Genomic DNA, 17668 nt, shown 5'->3' with positions numbered 1-17668 from the left:
CAAATTCCATCAACAACACATAATCCCCCAATTAACCCGCCCAGCCAGCAATGGCGCCCACCCCGCCCGCGCCCCTCTCAATCGCCCTCTTCGCCGAAACCCAAAAGGCCCTCCTCTTAAAAGAACACGAAGCCGAAGTCTCGTCGTCCTCCCTCGCAAGTACGGCCTCTGCTTCTCCTTCCACAAGACGAACGCTCCAGGCTAGTGGGCATGCGTTGACGGGTATAATCCTCTCGCAGGCGAGGACTGGGCTTGGGGGGAGGATTGTGGGGGAGTTTAGCGCGGATGCGGCTGTTCAGTCTTCGGATAAAGCGAAGGATGAAGGGAAAGATAAAGATAATACTGGGTCGGGTGGGAAGGTTAAGCTTGCGTCGCATGGGATTCGAGTTGGGGATATTGTGAGGGTAAATGAGCTTGGTGGTGGTGGTGGGAAGAAGGAGAAGGTATCTGCGGGGAAGGATAAAGATAAGGAGAAGGGGAAGGATAGTAAGGGACCTGAAGGGGTGGTGACGAGGGTTGGGGAGAGTAGTGTGTGGGTTGCGTTTGGGCAGCGCGGGGGTGGTGGGCGGTCGAAGGAGGAGGATGAAGAGGTCATTGAGGGGTTGTGGGGGAAGAAGCTCTGGTTGTATGTTTGATCTCCCGCGGCGAGTGATACTGATTTGCTGGGTTGCTGATTCTCTATCGCAGTATCAAGCTTGCGAACGATGTGACTTACCGACGGTATGTTTCTGGGAGATGATTCTGTCATTGGAATGGCCATTAGAGAAGTGCTAATTGGATCTCCAGAATGAACCAAACCATGGAGAAGATGGGAAAGATGACAGAACCCGACTATACCCACTTTCTACGAGTCGCCTTTGGACACACGACGCCTCTTCAGCCGGACTATGAAGCCGCAGGACCGGTCGAGTTTATGGACCCGACCCTCAACGATTCTCAGAAGGAAGCCATTCGATTCGCCCTAGCCTCTCGAGATATCGCCCTCATTCACGGACCTCCCGGTACAGGCAAGACGCACACTCTAATTGAGCTGATTACCCAAATGGTGAAGAGGAACCTCCGAGTACTGGTGTGCGGGCCGTCGAACATCTCAGTCGACAACATCGTGGAAAGATTAGCGCCGAATAAGATTCCCGTTGTGCGCATCGGCCATCCAGCCCGCCTGCTACCCTCGGTCCTAGATCACTCCTTGGAGGTGCTGACTCAAACATCAGAAGCCGCCGCTATCGTGCGGGACGTGCGAAGGGAGATTGACGAAAAGGTAGCCAGTATCCGGAAAACCAGGTTTGGTAGGGAGAAGCGTGCGATCTATCAGGACATCAAGGAACTGCGCAAGGAGTTCCGCGAGCGGGAGTCGAAATGTGTCGATAACCTTGTTCGCGAAAGCAGCGTTGTTCTCGCAACACTGCATGGGGCTGGAGGTCATCAGCTGAAGAACCAGAGATTTGACGTAGTCATTATCGATGAGGCCAGCCAGGCCCTGGAAGCTCAATGCTGGATTTCATTGCTGTCTGCGCCAAAGGTTGTTCTTGCTGGTGATCATTTGCAACTCCCGCCTACTGTCAAGTCCGTCAACGATAAGCCGAAGGATGGCCAGAATGGAGAAAAAAAGGAAACTGGAAGCTTCTCTCTTGAGACGACACTGTTTGACCGGCTGTTGTCAATGCACGGTTCAGGTATCAAGCGTATGCTTACTACGCAGTACCGCATGCATGAGAGCATCATGCGATTCCCGTCAGACGAGCTGTACGAAGCCAAACTCGTCGCTGCTGACAGCGTCAAGTCTAGGCTTTTGAAGGATCTGCCCTATGAAGTCGAAGAAACCGACGACACCAAAGAATGTTTGGTCTTCTGGGACACACAAGGCGGGGACTTCCCGGAACAAGTCGAAGATGAGGACATGGCCAAGAAGGAAAAACTTCTCGGCGAGAGCAAGAGCAACGACATGGAGGCCATGGTTGTTGCAAGACATGTGGACAACCTAGTTGACGCCGGAGTAAGGCCTGAAGACATCGCTGTCATCTCTCCATACAACGGCCAATTAGCTATTCTATCTCAGATGCTGCGAGAGAAGTACCCGACTCTCGAACTTGGCAGTGTGGATGGGTTCCAAGGTCGTGAGAAAGAGGCTGTCGTGGTAAGCCTCGTTCGCAGTAACGATAAAAACGAAGTTGGATTCCTCGGGGAGAAGCGGCGGCTGAACGGTATGGGTCCCATGATTCGTGCAAAGGCATCAGATCTCTGACGTGATATAGTTGCCATGACACGCCCTAAGCGCCATCTTTGTGTCTGCGGCGACTCAGAGACCATAAGCAAGTGAGTTGCTCTTTGTCTTGACCTCATTCTGGGTCTCCCCTGATTTTACCTATAACAGCAATTGCTAACCTTTCACAAAACCGATAGAGGCAGCGGATTTCTCAAACGATGGATGTCACATCTCGAAGAACATTCGGACTTGCGCTACCCAGACGCCGGAGAGTTGCTATAGCCTATCCGCCCGTCTCACTCTATGCCCAGTGCCTAAATCCTCCGCTTGCATGCATGGCGACCCAGAAAACGGGCTATAGTCTGCAGTCATTGTAACACGAATATCAGCCGCTTTGTTTGGAGATGCTAGGCGTCGGACGATCGACGCCGGTGTGCTTTATCCAGATAAACTTCCGACATATGAGTCATGATCCTTGATTCTCACATGGTCCCATGCCCATGATTATCAGCCCCGCGCGACCTTGGGAGTGTGACCCCTTGACCATGCTTCCAAAGCTCGGTGATCTTGTCTCAGATATCGCGAACTGTACCTGGGCTCCGAAGCCAGCGACGGACCATGGGCCGTATTCGGGACTATTGTTTCGGAGTTACATTTGACTGAGACGTTCACAGGGCACGGTGTAAGTACGGAGTTGATGAGATAATCGCAGAGTGCGGGGTTTGAACCGGCTCGAATATCGATAGGGCAAGTGCTCCAGGCCAGCTCTCGCTGTTTCAGGAATGCCCGGTACGAGCCGATGGTATCGCCGCTTGTGGCTTTACGTGCCGAGGACGAGTGCGCTATCTGACTGACAGAATGGCTCTGTTTGAGCACCATATATAGGTCACTCTGCGACCTTCCCACTGTCGGTTCTCACGGGGGCAGAAAATCGAAGATCGCCCTGAAACGGACCCTAAAGTGCTTAACGGTGTGTTTCATGCGACCAAAGCTGACAAATGTCTCTCTTGAGCCATGGAACTCGTAGGATCGTCTATGAGTAAAACTTGGAAGTTGGAACTGCTCTTCGCAAAGTATGTACCTGAAAGTGCGAGGTCACGGATTACGCAGCGGCCTTGCGATGTTGTTGTCATCACGGAATGTTGACCACATCGATGAAACGGACTGTGGAGTCGATATACGGGATACGCCATATGGACTATGGAGTATGCCGTCATCTGGCATCTGCACAGCACTGGGCCTGTTCCCGAACACACGATAGCAAGCCGGTGGAGCAAGCACCGTGCGTCCTCTTTGCTGGCGATGGGCTCCACTACTGGTACCTGGGCATGCTGCCCGGGGGGCTGAAAGACACACTTTATTGCAAGTGCCAATGTGGCTCTTCTACCTTGGACGTCTCAATTTTGGGCTCGAAAGCTGCAGGAATAATGAGGGTCTATACGGAATATTCTATCGCCTTTGAACGCGTCGCATCTGCACGCTGATTGCTCGTAGGACAACTCTCTTTGCGAACAGGCAATTAATTAAACTCGGGTAACGTAGATCATGAAATCTTGGATGCCTTGTCTGGTGGTACAATCCGGCCCGCACCAGAGTCCAGATCGTGAGAAGCCTCGGTCTTGATTATGGATACGGAATAGTGTCTCGTGAAGAGCACCGGATATGAGCAGAATTGAGAAGAATTCGATACATTCATCGACAGTGCTAATCACTAGGCGTCTACCAAGACATTGGGCCATCATGATGATCCGACATGGTGGAAACAGCTGCAGTGCAGGTCATGCACCCAAGGGTATCCCTGTGCAAGTCACCATGCTTTTTTCTGTTTCGTGTTTTCTGAGAGTATCCTTCAAGAGTTCTAGAATTCTGACAGCTGTGCGCTGCACTAGGGCGGGGTGGGGCTAGTGCTGTTAGAGATGCTCAGGATGAAACACGCCTTGGCTCTCCTCCACTCTTCACTGCCTCTGCCACGCTCATTTCCCCCCCCCCTCCTCTCCTGATTCTCGCCCATTTCGCTGTTTCTGCCTTCGTCCTTGTTGGGCGTTGCTGCTCAAGTGTAGCTTCTCTATTCTTACCTTCTTCTTTTTACTCTTGTCTCTCTTTTCAGCTCTTGCACCATATTATATCTGCTGACGGTGCCTGGTTCCTCGATTGGCCCACCTGCTCCCCATATCTCAAACGCCCGTGTCCGCCGGCAATGCAGCGCTATTCAGCATCCACCACTCTCTGCCTGACATGAGTTCTCGCTGTGTCTCGCCCCGTCTGATAAGCTCCACTGCTCCCGTCTATCGTTTCTTTTTCCTTCCGGGGCCCGGCCAGCAATTTGATATTTGCCGGGCGTAGCTGCATCTCGTCCGCCGTCGCTGGGCTGCATCCGCGCTCTTTGTCCTTCACATCCCAGTCTGCCTCGCTTCGGCCTGTCGGACGAGCTATCCCTGCCGCTCTCTGTCTCTTCTTCAGACCTATGATCGCGCTTAACCGCCTCTTCGTTCTCTACTCTGTCTCTCGTTGAATCTTGCTGGCCGTAGCCACGCGCGCTGCTTACGAGTGTCTTGTACAACTCATCAGCGATCCTTCACGGCCAGTATATTTACTCCAGGCATATATCCGTACCCGAAGCTCCTGCCTTCTGCCAAGGTAGGCATACCCCTCAACAGCTCTCGGATCGTTTATGTCTTGACCCCTACTTGGTTTTACTTTTAGCCCACCAATCTGAGATAACCGTTGTTGTGACTCTGCTTCGTTCCGCCGACAGTCTCATATACCCCAACTTTCTTCTTTAACGCTCGCTTACACCTCTTTCATGCATGCATAATCGTTTCTCTGTCAATCTGCACGCTATTGCTGTCAGCTGTTGGCCTGGGCCAGATTGGTACACTCTTTATTACACATCATACCCCTCGACTGGTCGACTCCAATGCGCGCATATACTTAATTGCTCCGATAATCCCCCTACTATTCGATATATCACTTTCAAGGACCGACTATGTCTAGACCTATTGGCAGGAGCAGTTCCGTTAGGAACCCTCGTGTTCAACGGGACGTTTCCGCACCGGCCTCTATCACGGGAGATGAGCCATTCGACACAGCTCTACCTCCTATGAGCTCGAAAGAGCTGGTGGTCGCCACTCGCCGACCCCAAGGCGGGCTACCATACCCCCAGAATCTGACATCCATCTCTGGGAACCCAGGTGGTCACAAACGAACCGGAAGTACGCTGAAGACCGTCATGAGGAAGATCTTTACAAGAAATAGGCGAAGCCGGCCGGACTTGGACGATCCGATTTCCGGCTTCCAGTACGGTAGCAATAACTCATCACGCGCGAATAATACACAAATGTCCCCTCGCCCTTCGAAAGATATCTCACCGAAAAGAAGTCCGCTGCAACAACCCCCGGAACCATTAACGACGCTGGATGTTGTGTTGAAACACTTGGATACTGAACCGCGCCAGAGACGAGCAACGTTACCTAGCTTAATTTTTTCCGACGACGGATCCCGCCATGCACTCGAGGAAGTCCTGCATCCCGGCAAGAAGCCAAGCAACAGAAAGCTCAGTCCTCACGCAAAGAGCGACCCGGACGAGGTGCGACGGCGCCAGATGCGCAACACGAAGCGGCGCTCTCGCAGTGCAGGCGCCCTCCGCGCTCTAGCACAGGAACAACACCGCATGTCCCCAATACAGTGGAAAAGACGGCGTAGCGTGGAGTCGGCCTTCGTTGCGTCCACGACATACGGCGCCGCATCTGATAGTGAGCTATCTACTCGGCCGCCGACTCGATCCACCGTAGCCAGTGTTTCCAAACCCTCGGAAGAGGTCTCCGTCTTCGAAACAGATGAGCCTGAGCCCAAGCCGGAGCCCGAGCCGGAACACGACCCCAGCCCTCATCCAAGCTTACCTACAAGCCTCCCTCCCAACGTAGGAGAACTCATCAGCTCCATGCAAAACGACGACAACGCCTCCCTAGAACAACGCCTAACAACGCTAGAAGTCAAACTCATCGACCTCGAGTTCGCAATCGCTCGAATGCAAAGCGGCCGCACAGAAACACCCGCCGAATCGCCCAACAGCAACCACAAACCCTCCCATAGCTCATCCCGGCGCCATGGACGCCAGAAGTCCTCCGGCCGCCACTCTCCCCCATCGACTTCCACTTCCACTTCTTCAAGCCACGGCCACTCTCCAACAACCGACCAAGCCCCCAACCAAGTCCAAGTCCAAACCCAAACCACCACAGACCGCCCCCTAAGCACAAGCACCATCCGCCCTAGCCTAAGCGACATCCACCGCGCCCGCGCCCTGCAAGCCCCCTCAATGGTCTCACTAACCAGCGGCAGTGACTCCGGCGCAATCTCCGTCCAGCAATACAGCGCGCTCGTCATGCTCCTCCGCCGCGAACAGACTGCCCGGCGAAACCTAGAGCAGCAGGTCTCAGGCTTAAAAGAGGATGTGGAGCGGCTGCATGCCATGGCGCGGGACTCAATTGGGATTGAAGCGGGAAGCGGATCGGGCATCAATGTCAATTCCAATTCAGGCACAGTGTACCCCTACCCCATCCGCAGCTTCGAAAGCCAGGAGTATCTCCGCCTTCGGCCGGACGATCGCGATCACTCGCCGTCTAATTCGCCGCGCCAAACGGCGACGCAGTTGGTTTCTTCTACTACGACGTCGATCACGAGAGCGACGGCGTCCGCGTCGGCAGATGAAAAACGTCCAAGTTTGTCGCGGTATAAGAGTGATTCCGACTCCGAGTATAGCCGGGGGTCGGATAGTAGAGCCGCCAATGCGCATCCTGCGCTTAAGGATGAGCGGTTCCGGCCTTGGCCTGCTACGAGACGGGTTGAGGTTGCTAATATGATTTGATCTGGTGCCATTTTCCGTTTGTGACGAGGATATTTTGAGATTTCGATACCCTAGACTTCCGCTCCTTGCTCTGGTTTGGTTTGAAGATCTGAGATACCACATACTCCGTCCACTCTTCTCTTCTCTGTTTGATTCATCTCCGTGAGCGATGATATCTATTTCCTGCTGCTTTGATCTTATTTGGTTCCGTTGATTCCCCATAGCGTTTGTTCCTTTTTTTTGTTCTTGTTTGTACATATTCCATTTCGATGTTACATACATATTTGCATAGGCCGGGTCCTACTAGAATACATGCATTTTCTATAAGCATTTGTTGATTAGCTAAAGATTATTTGAAGTCTTTACACTATCAAAAGAACTACGAAAAGTTGAAGAGAAAGTATATACATGATCCAAGCCAGACCCAAGACAATAAACATTTATAGCTATAGACAAAGATATATATTACAAAAGACCAACTCATCACAAACAACTCATCACAAACAACCCATGCACCAAAATACAACTCAACAAGCAGAACAATCCCTTTCCCTTATCGAATAAAATACGATAGCTCAAAGCATAAGCAGGTCTTTTCCGAATCACTCCGCCTTAGCATGTTCCTGCCCCTTCTTCTGCTCCAGCCCTTGCTGCTCCGTCACAGCTTTCGGAACAAAATCAATCGTCTTCCCAAACACCCCCTTGACACGTCCAATCAACATCCCAGCACAGAAGCCGATGTATGCACCCGTGAGGATTGTAATTGGATATGCTTGCCAGGGGCGGTCCCTACAGAAAGAAACAAAGTCAGTCATCCACATCGAATACAACCCAAAAAATCAACAAAGCTCGAAGAACTCAAGAAAAATAAAACCCACCAATCCAACGGAATAGGCACAGCCCCAACCCAACTCCCGAAACAAGCTCCCAGCGCCCCACCCCAAACGGCATCTGCTGGTCTCGCGGCGCCCCAGATCTCCTTCCAGACGGGGCCGTCGACGCCATGGACGTAGATGAGGGGGAAGCTGGAGAGGAGAGCCATGTGTGTTGCGGCTAGGAAGGTCAGGGCGTGGTGGGTTGTTGCGGGGGCGCCGAAGAGGACGAGGAGGAGTGCGAGGGTTGGGGTTGCGAGGAGGGTTGTTAGGGTTAGGGAGAGGAGGGCGGGCTATTCGGTTTGATTTATTGAGTTAGCGATTCAATTCATGATTGATATAGGCCAGAGGGGAAATTGAGATTAGAAGGAGGGCAATGCTTACAGTAAGCCTCCAAACAACAAGCACCAAACCCGACGACCACCCCGTCCCACCCGGCGCAGATTTCCCGCGGCGTCTGGGACCAGGACCAAGACTACCACTACCGATCTTCTTCTCCTTCTCTGCACCAGGTCCGGGACCACCACTTTTCTCGCTTCCAGCGGGCGGGAGACAGCCCATGACATAGACCACCTGCAGACCAACGAGGTAGGGGATATCGTTCAGGAGCTCGGACACGGGGTTCTCGATTACATTGCTGAAGCGGAGGGCGACGAGGGAGAGGAGGAGAGCTGGGTGTGCGAAGGAGTATACGCGGGCGAATTGTGAGGGGAGGATTGAGACCGGGGGTTGCGAGGGTGAGGGTGAGGGTTTGGCGTTGGGATTGGGCTTGGGGGTTGAGGACGGAACTGCGGCGGTTTGCGCGGGGGAGGCCATTGTGTTGTGTTGATCGGTGGTGTCTGGAAGATCGATTGAAGAGGAGGCGGAGAGGTAGGGGCGCTGAGCGCCGGCGGGAGTAGTTGCTTTTGCTGTTTCGAGTGCTCTGCTGGTTGATAGATTAATGGGAGTGAGGGAGGAAGCGCCGGAGATGCGACGGAGCTGGAAATAATTGTTGCTGTTTGATTGGTTTGTCTCGTGGGGGTGGCTTGCGGCCTCAGGTGTCAAGTTCGTGTTGTTGCCGAGGTTGGCTTTGTACAGCTACAGCTACAGCTAGTTCAACATACGATTGAGGACATCCAGAGTCATAATGGTTTGATAGCGACAGCGAATTCACATATGAAGGCAAGAAAAAACGTCATTCGTGAACCGTAGCGAGCATCAGAGGAAGGGGTATGAAACAGGTCACTAAACATGAAGCCAAGGCTGAGCATACAGTCCGCGCCTCGTCCAAAGAAATACAAAGGAAACTCGCCGTCCTCGGAAAACGAAGTCCGTAGATAACGACAAAGAAGAATGGTATCCCGAATCAGCCATCTATCATAAAGTGTTGCTCAGCCAAAGGGCGTATCCAAAATCCTCAGTTGATGATACGTAGAGCTCATGTCTCTACTGCTGAGCGTTGGATGGGGGCTCTGACGCCTCAACATCCTTTTTGGCTTCAGCTACAGGTGCTTGAGGTATTTCGGTTGGAGTTACCTCTGCGGAGTCTGCTTTCTCGGCTACCTTGTCATTTGCCTTCTCATCCGCCTTCACAGCTGGCTGTTCACCAAGATTGACCGGTGATACGGGACTGTCAGGGGAGTGAGTCTCCTCTGGAATAGCTGGTGGCAGACCGGAACTAGGTAGAGGAGACACTGGAGTCAATGGCTGCGCCTCTCGTGCATCCCGGTTCACATCAATCGGATCGGGTCGAGGACTAGTGCTTTCCTTGCTAGGAGCCGACAAGTTTTGGCTCGAAACAGATTTTCCCTCATCAGAGTGCACAGGACTTCTACTAGTCCGTTCTCTATCCGACGAATCTCGAATCTCGTCTCTGACCTGAGCAACTTTGGCCTTGAATTTTCCGAAGAGACTTCGCTTTTCAGGCTCTGAGGGAAGGGCATCCTTGGATGCGCCGTTGTTGTGGACCTCCGCGTCCAGACTTAATGGCTGATAAGAGGGATCATTTGCAAACTGCTGCATATCGGAGGGCGAGTTCTTGCTCGAATGATGCCAGCTGCTAATAGAGCTCGTGCTGCGGTCTGCCCCAGGGCTTGAAGCAGTCAGAGGCGGCGAACCTAAACCCAGTCCGATTTGTTCGTTGCTTCGCTTGCCAGTTCGGTGGAATCGCCAGCTTCGTCGGTGCTCCTTGCGCTCCGCCCGGGAGGCCTCATCGCCGTGATCAACGTCAGAATAATCTGTGAACGATGACCGCGAGTTCATCGAGGGTGTCCGTGAGCCGTGCGGACGTAGAGCATCCGCGGGTTGTCCACTTTCTGACTGCCCCGTCCTTTTCTCCGATCTTCCCACGCGCTGGGAATCGGCGTCTTCAGGGTTCACATTGTTGAGCGGTCTCGGGGTGGAACCTCCATCGTCATGTACAGATTCCGGTCGCAGCGGCACTTGCGAATTTACTACCTCTAATGTTGCGCCATGGAGCGAAATGGCAGAGCTATGCGCGCTCTCGTTCGCACTTCCCGGGACGCGCTTCTTTTTCAGCCTGTTTGGCTGGCGATCTTTCGATTCTCCTCCCGGTGGCGGGGATTTGGTGAAGAAGCTTGACAATTTGCGGTCTCTTGTCGGTGTAACAACAGCGGGGGGTGGGGATGATGAAGGGGGTGGCAACGTGATGTTTTGAGGCTTCTCGCGTTCGATATCAACCGATCGCTTTGGCATCGGTCCGTGAGTAGCAGAATGAATGTACACCAATCCTGGAGTGGTATCGGTTTTCGCAGGCTCCGCTGGAGGCGGTACTTCGTTTCTGGTAGACGGGGGAGTGCGGCTTGAAGATCGAGACTGGTGTGTAGATGTCCCTGGAGTAGGCAGGTTGGTAGACTCGGTGACTCGACTGTATCGAGCAGCGGGTGACATCTTGGAAGGCAACGTGTTACTCCTGTGCACCCCAACTCCGCCCAAAGAGGTAGGAGTGGCGGGATTCGAAATGTTGTTAGAGGCACGCGAATTCTTAGAAGATACAGAAACATTTCTCCGTAATGACCTCTTGAAGCTTTCGGCTCCCCCGCTGGCACCGGATACAGAGCGACGCATGTTCGATTGGGATGTAGGTGGGCGAACACCGCCAGATTCGACTTCCTTCACGGTTTGTTCATCAGCGGCTGTACCGTTCATGCCAACAAGGAAGTGGTCCTGGTTCTCGATCAGGAAGATCAACACGTCTTGGCTCAACTTATATTCGTCCGGCGACATATCGTGCTGTGGGTGCGAGATCAACCCGGGTTGGAAGATGGCAGAGAGATTGGCGGAGTTCATGCGATTCTGGTCTGACTTGGATGCGAAAACGGCCAGTAAGTCGAGAATGTAGAGGAGTAGCTGCTTGTTTAGAGGAGGGAGCTCCCGAATCAATTGCTGGTAGTCTGCAACAGCCTTCGCGTGCTCGGCAGCCTCCGATTCTTGGGAAGATTCTTTCTCGTGGGCCTGCGATTGGAACTTACGCAGAGGTTCTCTGAATCGTTCGTAAAACTCCAAGGGAACAATCGGTTCCGGCAGCTGGTTGAGGTAGCGTCGAAGAACATTTGCAGCATCGTGCACAGTGTATCCGGTCCAATCTAAGCCCTTGCCGTATCGCTCCGGAGAGTCAAAGATCTCCTGTAAATCTTTGATTCGCTTCGCAGACCCGTTGAGACGGAAGATTCCTTCGACGTCGGTCGCTAAGGTAACCATCAGCTCCGACCGGATGGCGTCGAGTGGGCGAATCCTTACCTTTCTCCTTCAAGAACACTCCACACTTGGCGACTACTATAGGTACGTAGCCGTAGATAAAGCTCTCGCCGTTGTCGTTCGTGAGGGAGATGGCGACATTGGCATACTTGATGCTAACCTTGAGCGGAACACCGAAAATACCCTGCGTTTTCTCTGGTTTTCTTGTTAGCACGAGGCTCAGATGAAAGAAACGCAAGCGCAGTGGATGCGAGACAATATGCCAACTCCTAGAATTGATGAAGAAAGCGTTGAAAGTATAGCTGACTTCTTAGGAAAACTGGCCAGCTGGTCGCATTGCCATCACATCAAAAAGCGCCGTTGTCTAATCGAGCAGTTTGCCTCCACACGTACCTTTCGATTCATCCTTTCTGGTATTCCTCTTGAACTGCCTCCACCATGTTGTAAGGTCTCGCTTCGACGGTGGGGAGGCGGGGGACAACTCGCGCTGAGACGCTGTCGGCGGTAGCGATTGGAACGGTTCGTGCGGCTTTCCTGTCACCATGTTGGGTAGAGTATGATGGAAAGAAGGGACGGCGGGATGCGATCGAAGATGAAGGTAAAAAGCAGACTTCGCGGCTGAGAAGCTATTTCGTCACTGACGCCGCCGACGCGCTGTGAATTCCGGGCCTTCGATGACGATGATCCGAAAATAGCACGGGAGCCTGGGGTCGAATAGCGCGCAGGCCGCGGCAGCCCAATGTGGCGAACGTAAGAATATAGTCGACGAATCGGACACGGGGCAGGATTGAGTGTATCCGGTACCAAGCAGAGAAGGCAACGGGATGAAGTAAAAGGCAGAGAGAAAGAAGGAGAGGCCGAGGCGGCGGGTCGATTGATGAGAGGGGGAAAGGGAGAGTAAGAAAGGGTGAAAGGATCGAGCAGCACGAGGCAAGCCCAGCCAGTCAGTCAATCCAAGTGGTCACCCTAAGCTGACAGGGAGACTTTGGCCCCCCTCGAGATTGGCACAGAGCAGGGTTCAGCGGAGGATGACAGCTCGCAGGCGTATGAAGGTTCAAAGAGGATGGAAGAGAAGAAGTTGAACAACATTCATGGGTGGAGGAGCGGTGGGTGGAGGGGAGGATGGATGGAGACTGAGTCCAGTCCAGGGAGAACCACAGCGTCACTGATGAAGGCAGAAGGCAGCACACGCGACCATCCACAACCATCCACTGTCCGCTGCGACTCCGGCTGAGTTCTTATTTCGAGGATGTTATTATTACCATACTCTCAGCGTCTCATTCCTGCGATTGACAGGTACATATTTAGAGAGAAGACTACAGCTTGCAGGCTCAATCCGTGGATCCTGGCTAGGGGCCTACCCTAAGTCGAGTCTGAGACTCTAGAGGCCGAGGAGTGAGTCGACTGCGCGATCGTGCCCTGGTCTGGAGTTTGGGACTGTGGTTCTGGAACGTCTGTTCCAGACACTACGGATCCTGCTGCCACTACGGTGGTCAGTATTCGGTAACCAGTATACTACGGAGGAGTCTACTACGAGTTTTCTGACGACCGCTCTGAGAAATATAACATCCCGCTGCAGAAGGCAGAGTTAATCTATTCTCGCAAGCCAACTGGTCCCTGGAGCGTGCGTGGTCTTCCGGGAAATCGTCATTTTCAGGTTGGACCACACTCTCCATCTCGCCTCCAAGGGAGTCCAAACATGGGATCTGCCGGCCAATTGTCCGCCGAAAAAATTAGCAGCTGAGCTCAACCAGAGCACCAACAACGGTGACGGGCGTTGTAATTCGATGCAACCTCGAGCCGACGAGGCTACAGCAGCTCACAGTCAACCGTTAACGCACAGCCGCAGCATCAGCACCTTACCGCGGCATCCACCGCTAGCGTGGCTGACCTCCAGCAAACAAATGAGCAACAGCCTGCTCCGGAGAGGCCCCTGCAACTCGTATCGCGCCAGTCACCAGTTGTCTTGGGGGGATTGCTTCCCCTGAAGTGTCCCGAAGGCCTACTGTCTCCTGAGTGGGTTCGCGACAGACGGGCCCATTGAGTGTCTGGACTTGGATAGAGCGTGTTCTTTTTTGGACCCTGAGTAAGCCGCTGGAGCAGCCTTGGAGGGCTGACCGGTTTCGGCACTAAGTCACGTGCCCTCATGTGACTATAGTCACGTGTAAATAGTCATGTGATATCATGTGACTCATGTCTGAAGAGCTTGCGACGGCTGAGCTCCGGAGCTTGGGCTGGATAGTGCCAGAAATATTATTGTCCGCAATCAATCCTCCACCTTATTCACATTCCCATAACTTAATCCACATATAATCAGAATGGAAGGGTTAGTACTCATCTCCTTTATTTTCTTCTATTATCTGCCGACAAAGAAGTTGCCTCCCGGCGTTACAGAGCCCCAGCTAACTTCCCCAGACTTACGGCCGCGGAGCAGCGCGAGTTCGCTTCTCGCATGGAGAGGAAGCAGATGAAGGAGTTCATGACCGTACGTTATCTTTTGGCAGACCTTCACCCTCAAGATAATTGTTATCTCCTCGAAAACCTCCATCTGATCCTGACCACGTATCTTCTCTATAGATGTACTCCAAGCTCGTCCAGAAGTGCTTCGACGACTGCGTCAACGACTTCACCACCAAGTCGCTCATCAACCGCGAAGAGGGCTGCGTCATGCGCTGTGTCGACAAGTACCTGAAGGGTTCCGCCCGCCTGAACGAACGATTCCAGGAACAGAATGCCGCCATGATGCAGAGCGGCCAGTTGCCGGGACGGTAAACGCGTTTTGATTCGTCTTCTCGGTTTCCTTGTTGGTTTTTTCTCGGCAGTTTCCGTGTACATTAGAACTTCAATGATACTCTCGCCCTGTTACGGCTGAACATTTGGTTTCCCTCCAGCGTCGATTCGTTTTGAGATGCGGCCAACGATGGTTTTTCGGATTCACAGATTTATGGTTCATTGACCAGAATTCAGGACTTTTCGGATAAAGTTCACCAATTCCTGATTCTCCTCTGCCTTCACTATGCTCTTTATTCTTATCGTCGCTTCCTTACGAGCGACGGATGAATACCATCCCCTGCCCGGGTCCGACGTCAAATGCTGTCAAAACTCTGTGAGCGGTCATCTTATCTCGGGCCCGAATCTTATAGCGCTCTCTTCAGCCTGCGAGCATCGTGAAGAACATATTGCCATGGAGTTGGAAAGGTTCAACCGAGCTACATTGGCTGTTTGATATGTCATAGAGGGATCGGGCAACGAGAGCTCCTTCTGCGCTTCGCAGATCGCGGCAGGCCAACATAGACGGCTGAGTCAAGACCGACATCCGCTTACTAGACGAAAGATAATTGGGGTTCGAGATTCCTACCGAATCCGGATGATAGCCGCGCCTTAGCCCGAACACAACCTTAGTACGAATGGCCTAACGCCTCACGTCTATCTTTAAGCGCAAGTATCCATCCATCAGGAGCATTGAACCGATGTCCGCCTGCAGGTAGGTTACAAGATTTGGATGGCTGCGGTCTCAGGGATCCCAGATTCCAGAGCTTGTTCTCCAGACTATTCCTTGCGTACTACAACGCAGAGGCCGATGGATTATTCACCTTGACTCAACAATCGGGTTTTACTCCTGCCTCGCTCGCCAACTATCTCAAGCCCGACTCTGTCAGCCCAGTTGGAGTTGAGATGGCAATTCCATATCTGGATAGCTCGAAAACGGCCATTCGTGAGGGCACCAATCAGAAACTCAGACCTCTTGGTATCTATTGTCAGGGTCTCTGGCCATCTTTCAATATCTTCCGCTTTGTCTTGCACTATTACTCAACGTCTTATCTAATCTTCAAGTTCAGTTCCGTCCATCCCGGATCCAGGATCTCCCCGCATCGGTCCTTGTCCACAGAGCTCGTCTTGACGTCGCATCGGCATCGATGATAAGCTACACCCAACCAGCCAATGTAACCTCTCCAGTCTTGTCGTTCTTGACTCTGCCAGGAAAAGGTGGGGTTAGAACTCTTGGTATGGCCGCTGATACGATAAGCTATCTTTCATTCAGAGATAGTACTACCTAGCAGGCCTTGATAATGAATCGTCATGACGAGCAGTTATCTATCCCTTGCTTCGGCCACTCCCTGGCGATCAAAACTCTCAATTCCCCGTCGCCTTTGTCTGACCTGTGCGCAATAGACAATAATAGCATGGGCAGATAGACGGTCATAAGCCCATTCATGATGGACTCCAAGACGTCCCCCTCGTTGACTGCAGTGGACACGCCTGTGTCCGCTGGAAGAGACTCTTTGCCGGATGAAGATCCCAACAAGCACGATCACTACGCTCCTGGTGTCGTTGAGAATGTCACTCGCGTTGTCGACCACAAGGCGGAACGTGCGCTCTGCCGTCGTTTTGATCTGCGGTTGATGCCCGTATTGGCTATTATGTGTAGGTCATCTACTCCTTCGAAGAACATTCCGCTGATTCCCACGTTATAGATCTATTCAACGCTCTTGACAAAGGGAATCTTGGTAACGCTGAGACTGACGGGATGAGCGACGGTATGTCTGTCTCAATCTCGACCGAAAAGCTTCAATGCTAATAAATAAGATCTCAACTTCAAACCCGGCCAATACAACCTACTGCTATCCATCTTCTTCATCCCCTATGTCATCTTCGCGCCGCCCATCGCCATGCTAGGCAAACGCTTCAGCCCCACCAAAGTCCTCCCAATCCTAATGTGCTGCTTCGGCTCCTTCACCCTCATCGCATCATCAGCCCAAAACTTCAGCGGCATTTTCGCCCTCCGCTGGTTCCTCGGCATGTCAGAGGCGGCCTTCTTCCCCCTCGTCATCTACTACCTAACAACCTTCTACCGCCGCGCCGAGCTAGCCCGCCGCCTCGCCCTCTTCTACGCAGCCTCCAACATTGCCAACGCGTTCGCGGGCCTCATCGCCTTCGGCGTCTTCCAGATAAAGAACACACCCATGTCACAATGGCGGTACCTCTTCATCATAGAAGGTAGCGCAACCGTGGCATTCTCCATCTTCGCCTTCTGGTACCTCCCGCGCAGCGCGGCCGAGGCGAAATTCTTGTCGGCAGACGAGAAAGCTCTCGCGTTCCACAGAATCCAAGTCGACTCTTCCTCTGTCGTGAACGAGAAATTCAACCTCCGCGAAGCTCTCGCGATCTTCAAGCACGCGTCAACATACGGGTTCCTGGCTATCGAAATCTGCCTCGGTGTTCCCCTCCAGGGCGTCTCCCTCTTTATGCCGCAGATTGTCCAGCGCCTCGGCTACTCAACTGTCAAGACGAACCTGTACACTGTAGCGCCTAACGTCACGGGCGCAGTAATGCTTCTCATACTAGCATTTAGCTCAGACGCCGTGCGTCTCCGGAGCCCATTCATCATCCTCGGCTTCCTGTTCACATTCACGGGCTTCATGATCTACGCCTCTATCGAGGACGTCCAGTCCCAGATCCAACTAGCCTATTACGCAACCTTCATGATGACATGGGGCACATCCGCGCCCTCCGTGCTGCTAAGTACATGGTACAACAACAACATCGCGCACGAGGGCCGACGCGTGCTTCTAACTAGTATCGGGGTCCCGCTCGCGAATCTAATGGGTTTGGTTGCGAGCAATGTCTTCCGCGAGCAGGATAAGCCGAAGTACATGCCTGCGCTGATTACGGTTGGTGCGTTTGGGGCGACGGGGGCGGCGCTTGCGGGGTGCTTGGGGCTTTATATGTTTCTTGATAATAAGAGGAGAGATCAGAGGGATGGAAGGACGGTGTACGCGAGTGATGTTCCGACGGAGCGGTTGAGGGATGGGCCGGCTGCGGATGAGTTTCGGTGGTTTTTGTGATTTTATAGCGTTGGTGTGATAGCGGGGTGGATAGATTGATACTTACAGATACAGCTCGGTAGCAAATGCAGTTCTAAGGGTCTTATACATATATAGATCCGGCAGTTCTTTGAATCGAGGTTTCGCAAGGACTAGATACCTCCAGGTACTACTAAGTAGAGGTAAGCCATGACGATGACATCACACGTAAGTCTTCTCTCTGTCG

The 17668-nt window shown here is 52.8% G+C and overlaps 6 protein-coding genes across 6 annotated transcripts; 4 read left to right on the top strand and 2 right to left on the bottom strand.

Annotated features, from left to right (window-relative positions):
* Window positions 1-50: 50 nt before the first annotated feature.
* BDV17DRAFT_287336 (putative DNA helicase) lies at window positions 51-2488 on the top strand (the record flags this gene model as incomplete). Its single annotated transcript, XM_073761146.1, has 5 exons — window positions 51-625; window positions 688-720; window positions 787-2204; window positions 2256-2316; window positions 2404-2488. 5 exons carry the CDS (start codon window positions 51-53, stop codon window positions 2486-2488), a joined length of 2172 nt encoding a protein of 723 aa, XP_073619804.1.
* Window positions 2489-4886: 2398 nt separating this feature from the next.
* On the top strand, window positions 4887-7137 carry BDV17DRAFT_144370 (uncharacterized protein). Its single transcript, XM_073754359.1, has one exon. It carries the CDS (start codon window positions 5193-5195, stop codon window positions 7068-7070), a length of 1878 nt encoding a protein of 625 aa, XP_073619803.1. The 5' UTR covers window positions 4887-5192; the 3' UTR covers window positions 7071-7137.
* Window positions 7138-7466: 329 nt separating this feature from the next.
* BDV17DRAFT_252532 (PIG-F family protein) lies at window positions 7467-8857 on the bottom strand. The gene is made up of 3 exons (XM_073756563.1): window positions 8306-8857; window positions 7928-8214; window positions 7467-7838 (listed from the first exon to the last, which is right to left on the bottom strand). Exons 1-3 carry the CDS (start codon window positions 8735-8737, stop codon window positions 7652-7654), a joined length of 906 nt encoding a protein of 301 aa, XP_073619802.1. The 5' UTR covers window positions 8738-8857; the 3' UTR covers window positions 7467-7651.
* Window positions 8858-9188: 331 nt separating this feature from the next.
* On the bottom strand, window positions 9189-12420 carry BDV17DRAFT_144252 (putative Rho GTPase activator (Sac7)). The gene is made up of 3 exons (XM_073754358.1): window positions 12011-12420; window positions 11660-11812; window positions 9189-11607 (listed from the first exon to the last, which is right to left on the bottom strand). Exons 1-3 carry the CDS (start codon window positions 12159-12161, stop codon window positions 9347-9349), a joined length of 2565 nt encoding a protein of 854 aa, XP_073619801.1. The 5' UTR covers window positions 12162-12420; the 3' UTR covers window positions 9189-9346.
* A 1331-nt stretch (window positions 12421-13751) lies between these two features.
* tim9 (protein transporter TIM9) lies at window positions 13752-14543 on the top strand. The gene is made up of 3 exons (XM_073754357.1): window positions 13752-13943; window positions 14033-14102; window positions 14195-14543. Exons 1-3 carry the CDS (start codon window positions 13936-13938, stop codon window positions 14387-14389), a joined length of 273 nt encoding a protein of 90 aa, XP_073619800.1. The 5' UTR covers window positions 13752-13935; the 3' UTR covers window positions 14390-14543.
* Window positions 14544-15685: 1142 nt separating this feature from the next.
* On the top strand, window positions 15686-17463 carry BDV17DRAFT_299480 (putative MFS transporter; the record flags this gene model as incomplete). The annotated part of the gene is made up of 3 exons (XM_073763883.1): window positions 15686-16042; window positions 16093-16155; window positions 16205-17463. The coding sequence occupies exons 1-3, from the start codon at window positions 15832-15834 to the stop codon at window positions 17461-17463; spliced, it is 1533 nt and encodes a 510-aa protein (XP_073619799.1). The 5' UTR covers window positions 15686-15831.
* Window positions 17464-17668: the final 205 nt, after the last annotated feature.

This window comes from Aspergillus undulatus (assembly GCF_047715775.1).
Source record: "Aspergillus undulatus strain CBS 261.88 unplaced genomic scaffold BDV17scaffold_4, whole genome shotgun sequence".
Classification (NCBI taxonomy): domain Eukaryota; kingdom Fungi; phylum Ascomycota; class Eurotiomycetes; order Eurotiales; family Aspergillaceae; genus Aspergillus; species Aspergillus undulatus.
Note: the sequence above shows the minus strand (reverse complement) of the source record. Positions and strands in the feature narration are given on the sequence as shown.